This window comes from Anarrhichthys ocellatus, unplaced genomic scaffold (genome assembly GCF_004355925.1).
Source record: "Anarrhichthys ocellatus isolate YVR2014 unplaced genomic scaffold, GSC_Weel_1.0 scaffold17, whole genome shotgun sequence".
NCBI classification, from domain to species: Eukaryota; Metazoa; Chordata; class Actinopteri; order Perciformes; family Anarhichadidae; genus Anarrhichthys; species Anarrhichthys ocellatus.
Window position 1 is genome coordinate 2,101,766 of NW_022280047.1, and position 10,400 is coordinate 2,112,165.

General features: G+C 43.2%; 1 protein-coding gene across 6 annotated transcripts in view; it reads left to right on the forward strand.

The window, feature by feature from the left end:
• cep78 (centrosomal protein 78) overlaps positions 1-6,555 on the forward strand; it is a 29,985-nt gene extending 23,430 nt beyond the window's left edge. For all 6 annotated transcript variants that reach the window (XM_031856756.1, XM_031856755.1, XM_031856760.1 and 3 more), the window contains 11 exons: positions 83-257; positions 391-504; positions 814-878; positions 985-1,087; positions 1,693-1,810; positions 2,047-2,089; positions 2,225-2,362; positions 2,496-2,573; positions 2,839-3,020; positions 4,243-4,408; positions 5,269-6,555. In XM_031856756.1, coding sequence (XP_031712616.1) covers positions 83-257; positions 391-504; positions 814-878; positions 985-1,087; positions 1,693-1,810; positions 2,047-2,089; positions 2,225-2,362; positions 2,496-2,573; positions 2,839-3,020; positions 4,243-4,408; positions 5,269-5,847 — 1,761 coding nt within the window. In that variant the 3' untranslated portion in view covers positions 5,848-6,555. The remainder of the gene's footprint in view (positions 1-82; positions 258-390; positions 505-813; positions 879-984; positions 1,088-1,692; positions 1,811-2,046; positions 2,090-2,224; positions 2,363-2,495; positions 2,574-2,838; positions 3,021-4,242; positions 4,409-5,268) is intronic.
• The last annotated feature ends 3,845 nt before the right edge of the window (positions 6,556-10,400 follow it).

Here is a 10,400-nt window from a genome sequence, read left to right on the forward strand (position 1 = left end):
TGTGTGTGTGTGTGTGTGTGTGTGTGTGTGTGTGTGTGTGTGTGTGTGTGTGTGTATATATGAATGCATTATTTATTCTCAGCATCAGGGAATGCAGAGGCATGGTACTGCATGGGCCGAGTCTCTGAGGTATCGGAAGCCACAGTTTGAGGGAATGGGAGGTCTCCGCCGCGTCACCCTGAACTCTAACACTTTGATCGGGGACCGGGGTGCCGCTGCTCTTGCGCATGAAGTGGCAGAGGACCTGTGGGTTAAAGGTCAGTTGGTGTGGGGGTTTGAAAGAAATGCAACGAGACAAAGAAAAGTTTGTTTGTTTTTGTCGCTGTTGTCCTCGTCGTAGGGATTTGTTTTCTCAGGGTTTCTGTGTCTGTTTTGTGATTGGTTGAACAGCTTTGGACCTGCAGAGGTGCGGTCTGTCCAACGAAGGAGCTCGTCGTCTGCTGGAAGCCTTGAAAACTAACACTGCTCTTTGCGTACTGGATATTCGCAGTAACCCTTTAATTGGTAAGAAGTTGCCTGAAGCTCAAAACATGATGCGTTATTGGTACGTTGTTTGTTCCACACAGCACTTTTGAAATTGTGGGTGTAATAAACATTGTAGCCTCTAGGCGCAGCTAGCACACTGTTTGATTTTTATTTACCTGCGTGTCCCTATTCCATTCTAATTCTAACCTAGTTTCCAAAGTACTGTTTTCATACTGGCAAAATTGCTATTATTGCTCCATAACTCTGTGATTACTTTAATACTGTAATTGTACAGACACGTATCTGAAAACCCAAAAATGTGAAAACAATTTTTTTTCCCCTTTACAGACAGGGTGCTAATCAAAACTCTACTAGAGAAAGTACTGATGAATGCTGACAGACAGTCATCCGAGGTGAGTGTCTTGAGGTGCTAATGCCATCATTCAGAGTCTAAATGAATGAGTGGTGTGTACTTGTGTGATTGCTTCATAGTTGTGTCTTCCTCATGTTGTGCTGCAGTACTGCTGGATCAAGCCTGCAGCCTCAGAGCCACAGAGAGCTTCTGGTCCAAAGAGGCGAGCACTACCCGGCACAGTCAGAGGAAAAACTACATTTAGGATAGGTATAAGTACACATTATTGTTTTGTTTCTCACAAAGCTATATTATAGACACCTGTCCGTGATTTCAAACAGACAGACAAAATATATTGAGTTTGTGATGGTGGCCACATAATCATCCCAGAGAAATATATCTTGTCTTTTTATCAACATTAGGAAAGGTTTTACCTCAGCTCCTCACCAGGCTCATAAAGTATCTAATCTTGTGGCTGTAAGTGTCTATAAAGGTTCATTTTCCCACGCTGACCTAAACTGTCTAAGTTGCTAACTTTAAAGGATTTCCGATTTTCCATTTAGACAAAGTTGAAATGCACATCCGCATGTCTCCAGCCTGTGCACAAGTGAACACAACCTTCAGCGTTAGATCTGTTTGAGATAGTGTCTATTATCTCGTACTCAAATTGTCTCTTTCTGACTCCTCACCTCTTGGCTTTTAAGTCATCTGGAGACATGGTAAGAACTCTGCTGGCCAGCAATGTTAGATACTTTTGGTTCAGATACCCTGTAGTAAAATATCAAAAGATGAAGAGAGCCATGCTGTCTCATAACTTAACACATACCTCTCTCTCTCTCTCTCTCTCTCTCTCTCTCTCTCTCTCTCTGGTGCAGCCGCTCGTAAAGGAACATCTCCTGCAGGACGGAGTTCAGGCGATGCTCAGACACAGAAGCCCGCTTCCCCCTCCGGTTATGTGCCTTGGCGTGCTGCTGCACGAGCTGGACGCCAGAGGTGAGGAGCTGCTGGCGAACCAATGTATTCCGTGTATTAATGCAACACATCGTATTTATTATTTCTGAAACAGTTTTTGGCTGCATTTAAGAAACACGTGTCCACAAGCATCCAGAATAGAACATACTATGAATTTGATGTCACACGATTACTCCTCCTTTATTGACAAAGCTTTCGCCAGGTGTCTCTCAGTGAATCAAAGACTGATATTACGTTGATGGATGCCTTTGTTGCAGAGGTATGCCTCCTGGAGTTTGTGTGACGGATCAAAGCTTTCAGGTGAGTTCTCTTGTGTTTACGGACAGTGTGTTACTGTAGAAATGAATGAAAGCGTTGTAGAAATGTATCAGTAGCCTGTCAAGTATAGCCAAACTGTATTTCCACCACCTGTTGAAAATGCATGGTTCCCATCAGGGTGCAGCTACCGTGAAGGTTACTGTGGAGTCTGATTCGGAGGGTGAGGAAGACGAAGAAGAAGTGGAGGTGGAGCAGGGACCACCTTCTCTTGGCCTCGAGGACAGGATCACCGGGCGGAAGTTTAATCATATGCAGGTGAGTCACATCGTCATCATTTTGAGGTTTGTGTACAGGAAAAAGGCAACGCTTTGGGACTTTGAAGAACTTGGTGCATGCCGTGTAATTGTGTGTGTGTGTGTGTGTGTGTGTGTGTGTGTTCGCCCTGCAGATGGAGCTAAAGGAGTGTCGTCTGAGGCTGGCAGAGGAGCGCAGAGCCAGACTGAAAGCTGAGTCGAGGCTCATGGAGGTGATGATCACTAACATATGATTTATTTTTCTTCTGTTTTCCTTCCCTGCTATTTGTCTTTGCAGCAGTCACCAGTTTATTGTTCTAGCTTTAGTTAGAATAGCTTGAGGGTGGGTCAGCCACACTGAAGCGGCTTTTTGGATGATTATGTTAGTTTTAGCTCTCAGTGCTGCATTGTGTTCACGTCAGTGGTTTTGTAAATGAAGAAACGAGAGACTGGCTTCAAGACGCTCTTTTATTCTGTCTGTTGGTCGTTTCTATTCAGTGTGAGTTGGACAACGCCCGTCTTCGTGACAACAACCTCTCCCTGTCGGAGGCGCTTGCAGCCAGCGGCTCTGCATCAGCAGCGCCCGCTCTCAGCGCTCTTGAAGATGAAGCGGTCCTCGAGAGCATTGAGAGCTCGTTTACCAAGTTCCACGCTTTCCTGGATCTCCTCAAGGACGCTGGGTGGGTTTTCTTAAAACAGGCCAGAACAACATTTCTCCTTTTGACTCGGACTGTGTAGATTTGGTTCTGGGTTGAGGTGGATCAAAGGAGTGTCTTTGTTTGACTACACAACTTCCAGTTTCATTATGCATCTCTGCTCATTCGTTTTTCCATCCTCCCGTCTGCTCTTCCCACCAGGTGTTACTCACCCTGGGCCGACAGAATCCCCAACAGAAAGTTGTTTGGATTCAATTAAACTATTCATGTTTATCTCATCACACCTTCCTTTATCTAAGTTAGTTTTCAGTGTATTCATTGTAGGACGACCATAACAACTGTAATCATCCATTCATCTATTTATGATTTTTTTTTTTTTAGTTAGGTGTGATGCCTTAAGAAAGCTCATTATTAAAACTGCTGAGGGGACATAACTTCCAATTATATCATTCTTTTTTTTTTACATTAAAGAAGAAGCAAATGCTTCTCTTTTTACAAAGATTGTATAGTTCATGAAAAGGACAGCCTGTCATGTGACTGAGTGTAAATGGCAATAGGCTGGGCTACTTTTTGTACATTGCCTCTTTACTGTAAATGGAGGATTTCTGCTTCGTTCTGAGATAACCTTTAAAAACATTGGTCTGTTTGTTCTGGTCCGGTTGGCTCCCTCCAGTTAGAAACCTGGCACTGAGTCCAGCTCAGAGTTTCATTGTGACACAACCACCGCTTTCATTTGCTTTATTTCAGCCTGTTCTCTATTTCGTCATTCTTGCGCCATTAAAGGATGCTGAGTTGTTTTGAAACCGAGACCATGAGGTGCAGTAAATAGGTGGGGAGCAGTCGCTCCTTCTTTTTATTCAGTGAACATAATCAAACCAAGTATCCTTGCAGTCCTGCTCATTAGTCAGCAGCGCTTCATACTCATTTGTATTAGTAAACTATTGCTTTATAATCCTGCAATATTACAGTATAAACACACAATATGCGCAAAGAGGCTTGTAGCTATGGAAGCCATTCTTACCAGGGCATCTACTACCACTTACATCTTCAAGTACTTCATCCTAATGGATATGGCCTCCTCTTGGTATTTCATTTACATAGAAAAGGGGTAGCCTGTATGTACTTTTACCAATTCACCCTCTCAGATTATTTCAGCATACACTTCAGTAGTGCCTGAATGACATTTATGTGACCTTTACTTTGACTTAAATTAACGTCACCTCTTTCTTTCTTTCTTCTTTTGTAGCCTTGGTCAGCTCGCTTCAATGGCTGGAATCGACAAGTCAGATTTCCCCCCTCCAGGAAGACCTCAGCTCTCCTCCACAGTAGGACCGCATGTGGACGGCGCGGCGTCACTGCCTGGAGGGTTAGAGCATCGGGAGGCAAAGACTGACGCGCCATCTTCAATAAGGGTATGCAAAGGCGATGATTGGGAAATGTTTGAAAGTGCGACGTGATGGTGTTATACCTTCAGTTTCATGTTCGCACTGAGTTTGTTAACAACCCCCAAAAATCCATATGTTGCCAATGTTGCATTCTAACAGCACCACAAACTTGCCTCCTTGCCTGCAACACTGCTGAGCTGCATCAAGTTTAAAGAGTGTTTCAGTTTCATTATGCGTCTCTGGTCACTTTTCCCGTCATTTCTTTGTGTCGTGTTGACTTAACCCACCGGGTGACCTGTTACTCACCCCGAGTCAAAATAGAGTTTCGTTCTCACACAATTTCCATTCAACACTGTTTGGATTTCATTTTACTGTTAATGTTTTCACTTCTCATATGTTCCTTTAGCAAAGCTTTTTATAAAGATTGTATATTTGTCGATCCGTATCTGCGACATGTCGGCCACAGACAGATGAAACATCGCCTCATGCAGCTTGTTGATCAATCAACTTGTCATTTTATTAATTGATTTGATGGTGCAACAATAGTTATTTGTAATATTCATTCATAATATTCATTATAGAGAAAAAAACTGATATTGATTCATTATGAAATTAGATAAATTTGACATATTGTATAAACATCTCAAATTTGAAGATCTATATTTTTGATGCCGCCAAGTTCTCATTCATGTGGCTCCTTAAGGGAGCGTATCCCATAATGTCACTCATGCTACTCAGTGAACCGGGGTTACACAGATAACTAAGGTTTTGAGTATTGCCTGTATTATGGTGTCTTCTGGTGATTTGTAGTAGTTCCTAAAGAGGTTATTTTAATACTTTGTCTGTTATTCCATTTTTCTCATCAAACCTCCAACTTCTGTCTTCAGGTAGGCGGCGTCCTGCCTGCTCCCCCGGGTAGACCGGCCGACACCACCCCCCCCAGACCTCCGTCCTCTGTCAGGGAGTTTCTGCGTGAAGACAGGCTGCTAGATCTGACCTTCAGTCGGGCCTCCCGGCCTGCAGAAGACCCCGGTGTCGGTGGAGAAGAGGAACCCGACAAATACTCAAAGCTTGATAGCCAGCATGACTCAGGTTCTGAGCGCAGCTTCCGTAGCCAAAACTCCTTCGATATGGTTCCCTTCAGTAAGACTTTTCAGACTCGGTCCAGCCGCCCCAAGAGCAACCACAGCAACTCACACGGAAGCAACGGCTCCCACGGACACAGCTACAACAGCAGCTACGCTGCCGGCCATTCCTCCCACAGCAGCGGGTCTCACGGGGGATTTTCCGTAGGATCAAGTGTTAGTGACATCATGAGTGACATGGCGGAGTCTGTGGGGTCGAGGAACAGGGGAAAGCTAGTGACAGTCGGTCAGGCAGGGTCAGAGGGGGGCTTCTATCCTGGGAGCGAGACTGTGGAGCAGATCAGGTCTCTGGGGGGGCAGTCAGACGATGAGTCCTTCTGACCTACCGACCAGAGAAATGGGAAAAGCTCCGCCTCTCTTTGATCTCAGTGCCTTCTGTTTTTGAACTGTAGAATTATTCTGAAATCTTTGGAAGACGCAAGACCAGAAGTCGTAGCATGACAAGTGGATTGAACACCTTGTTGCATGGAAGCCAAAGCACAGACAGAGTTGAATATCCTACTAGAATGTTTAATTTTAGTTACAGATTGAGACAAAAATATATTTTTGAAGCAGTTGTGTATTTTTATAGTCTAGCAGATGCATTTTGCACTTGGATAAGTACAGAAAATGGTTTTAATTCATTAAGTGTGGTAGTAGATATTAGGGTTTTTAAGCTAACCCCACCACCAATCAAGTCTCAATTAAAATCTGCGAATCAAGTTCCCTCCAATGTGATCCTGTTTCATCAGACCTCAGAGGAAAATCATCCTTTGGTAGCTTTTTCATGCTTACTATTACTGTTTTTATGGCTGTTTGACACAATATTGTTTTAAGAGATTTTTCATATGTGTGTAATTTGTCCATTTTGACGTACATTTCAGTGGTTACTCTGCTGTTCATAATATTTTTAAATAAACATGTTACACAATGCACCTTGTCAGTGGGTGAAATTGTGCCAAAAAACCCTCTGGACCTGTGTCTGCTCGCTCTCTAGATGCAGCAAATGTTTTATTTTGCGTGTTTTCCATTACAAGTGAGCCTCAGACTTGACCAGTGGAAAAAAATAAAAGCTAAAAGGTACAGCTGTTTCATTTCCGATGTCTTCTCGGTGTTACTTCATCGTTTATACTTCTGGTGGTCGTGTGTTGTGGCGCTTTTTCCTTGGACACCAGTTTTGCAAATAATGTTCTGATATTTTAGAGACTCACAGAGAGATATTCAGTACAAAGATAGTTTTACAAGAACAAGCTGTCATTCGTCACATCTCTCCTTTGATTGGCTTTTGTTTGCGTTACAACTGCCAGTAACATTGTGCGCCCTCAGGTGTACATCAGCCGGAGCTGGACTGTGTTGTGCACGGACAATGTGTGACAGCCGGCTGTGATGTTTTGACGGCATGATTAAGTTTTAACTTCACAGTTAATGCAAAGCTGCTACAGCCAGCTATGTCACTGGTTTGGCCATGCAGACCCCTTGTGTACAGTACAATCATCATCATCTTGTTAAATGTAGGTGAGGCCCTTGTGTAACATGTCATAATGCGTGTTGATAATACATTAATTCAATAGAAAAAATTCAAAAAATAGCCCCTTATAAACAAAGAGTTGAATTCATACGTTGTTGCTTCTACAGTAATGCTTGGTCTGGTATGACCATTAGCTCATGGTGGCTAATGTTAGCAATCTTTAGACCGATATTGCCGTTTTTTGAGGACTTGTTATTGTAACACAAAGTTTTAGCACTTCCCAGTGATGTTAGTAATAAAAGGAACTAGGAAAGAGTCACAATGAAAGTGACCTTAACTTTGTCAAAGCAAGAGTTGTGACTTCTGTGTTTTTGGAAACACTGAGGAAGCTGAAGACTCCTTGAATACTGCTTTTAAACCCCGGGTGTGGTGCTCTTTATGTTCTACACTGGAATTTTTGGAGAGTAATGAATGACTCTGACTCTTATGAGTCAGTTTAGATCTGTCTGATGAGTGACCATTTTGGAAAAAGTGACCAAATGGAAACATTAGAAAAATAACAGCTGAAAATCTAAATGTCGAAGCATGTGAATAAACCACATGGTTCGTAGAATTAGGTAGCTGAAAGGCCCAGACGGTGCAGGCCCGGTTGGCGTTATCACTCCCATGTAATGAAAGAATGGGCCGTCATGCCACACTGCTGTTGACAGCATATGTGCTATCCGCTGTCTATGAGGCCGCCTCGATAAGTAAGTTATCGAAGCTCTTCCGCTTCTCTTGGTTTCCTAGAAGACTCTACAACACTGGCTTTATTGTTATCGTCGCAGCACGCAGTCCCAGGCTCTACTTTGCACTTTCGATCTCATACAAAGCGACGGGTTAGGAAACAGTGTGAGAAACTGCCGGACATGTTTTATGATCTCTACCATAACTGACAGCCGCGCCATGGATATGGAGACTATTGTAGGAGCGCTAACAAGACAAGTTCATTTATACCGCCCATTAGCACAAATTTGACTCAGGGGGCCTTTAAGACTCCCTCTGTCCTTTCAGACCCTCTCTTCAGAAAAGGAAAGTGTGTGTATGTAGGTGAGGAAAAGAGGGGGGGGGGGGGTAACTGACGCCACATGAAAACTGACACATCCAAATATTTCAGGAAGACACACAGTGGCTACTTCATGCCAAGCCTCCTCCTATCTGGACCAACAGGAGATATCATCCAAGGTTAACAAGGTCTACAATGAGAAAACTGACACGCGTTGTGGTTTGTTCAAACTCTGTAAGATCAACAGGTAGCTGGGAAAACGTAACACATAAATGTAAACTCGGCTTGAACTTGTACCCGTGGGTTACATGTGTCTGAGTCGGCGTCCGCTCAGCATGAGTTCCGGTGGCGCCAAACGATCGGTGCATTGAACTGCATGGGCATCGGTCAAACAGCAGCGGATAATTGAAAGGAAAAGGTCACTCGCACGTGAAAAATTGTATTTGCCCATTTCAGTTGAAACATGGACGACACATAAGATAAAGTGATAAACTTAGAAAAAAAGATAGAAAGTAAAAGAGGACAGGTGTGATTGGCTAAAAACAAATGCAATGGCTTTATTCAAGTGCAGCAGAAAAAGAATTGGTAAGTAAAGCATGGCAGCCACAATCATCATCATCATCACTAAAACACGTACATACATGCATAATCATTCACTTTAGTTTTCTAAAAATTCATCGGAAGGCCATAATCATTTTTACACTCATTTTCTCATCGCCCTGTGAAATAGGAAGATAAATAAGATAGCATTTTATTGATAAGGGGATCATTGATGGAGTTCTTGGACACATGGCAATCCACTGCTCTAATAAAACGGGTGAATCGCTGGGTAATCTAGGTGCTTACGTAACTCTGGCCCGCAGGCCATCCCATGGTTGACCTGCTATGGAGAAAAACCTGAGGACATTTATTTAACAACAGACACACATACACCGTGTGCTCTGAGCGAAGGCAAATAGTGTCGAAATGTGACTGATGACGTGTGTTTATTGCGTCACCAAACTGTCCATCTCTTTTGGAGGGGGGCCTGAGTGAACGAGAGGCTGGATGTTATCAGGAAGAGGCGACACAGATAAAGGGCAGTCAAGTCAAGGGTTGTGCAGAAGTTACATTTGTAATGCCACATTGGATGCGTGGATTGTCTATTTTGAGCTGGGCTGACTCAGTTTCACTGGCTTGTGGTCACTGTTGACTTTATTTGAGTAACTTCCCAGTCCACTTACAGCTACTTTTGCTAGATTATTCATAAAATCACTGACTACACCGTGCATTTCCCCCTTTTTTACACATATACAAACAGCAAAAAACAAATGCAATGGAAAATGCATTGGTTTATACGGTAGAAACCCTGAAATACAACACATTGGAATTGAATCATGTGCCTCTCACCTCATACAGTGTTACTCTCTTGTGTGGTCATAACAGTCTAGCTGGATAGGAAAAACTGGTACAGGGGACGAGGTAAAGTATTGGCTACTTATCACCGGAGCCGCTGGCAACCATAATGTGTAAATTGTGCGGGGAAATGGAGTTTTGCACGTACACACACACACACACACACACACAGTCACGGTTAACATACTTGGTTGCTTGCCAGTTGTGCACAGACATCATTCAGAATATCCTGTACTTTAATCAGCAATCTGTTTATTGGTCAAATTGATGACAATCAAAACTTCCCGGTATCAAAGTACAGAGGGCAATGCACTAGCATTGGCATGTTTGCCAGGCTGAAGCCAGACGGGGCTTATCTGTAGATACATTGCTGCACAATGACTGCAATGTACTTTTATGTGACTGTTAACGAACCATTAGGGGTTGCTAGCCAGCACTTCCTATATATATATATATATCATTTATATGTGCTAAAGCTAACAAATGTGCACGATAACACCCAGCAGCCTACACCAGAAGGCCCACATGAATGCATGCATTTTGCACAAACAAGCTCTAAGCATGTCATGTGCTCTTTGCACACGGTATGAGACACATAGAATTCATGACCAAAACAAATGAAGACAACACAACATGAGGTTCTGTGAAAGGGTAATGGTGATTATTGGTCTACAGTTATGGCCAGATTTATCCTTTAATGCATCGCGGAAATCATTTTGACAGTGTCATGAGAGGCGCCGTGCTGTGAAAGCTATACGCACTATATATATAAATACAGCTACAATTAGAATATGCCAAAATCCTGAGAAAAGGTTTGAGTTTCATCGAAACACGTCGTCCGCTAGTAACACAAAAAGGCTCCTACTGGTCAGAGTATGAATACATTTAGGAGTGACACAGAGGCGTGCCGAGTGGTTACTTAGACTAAGTGCATTATATGTCTCTCTCTCTCTCTCTCTCTCTCTCTCTCTCTCTCTCTCTCTCTCT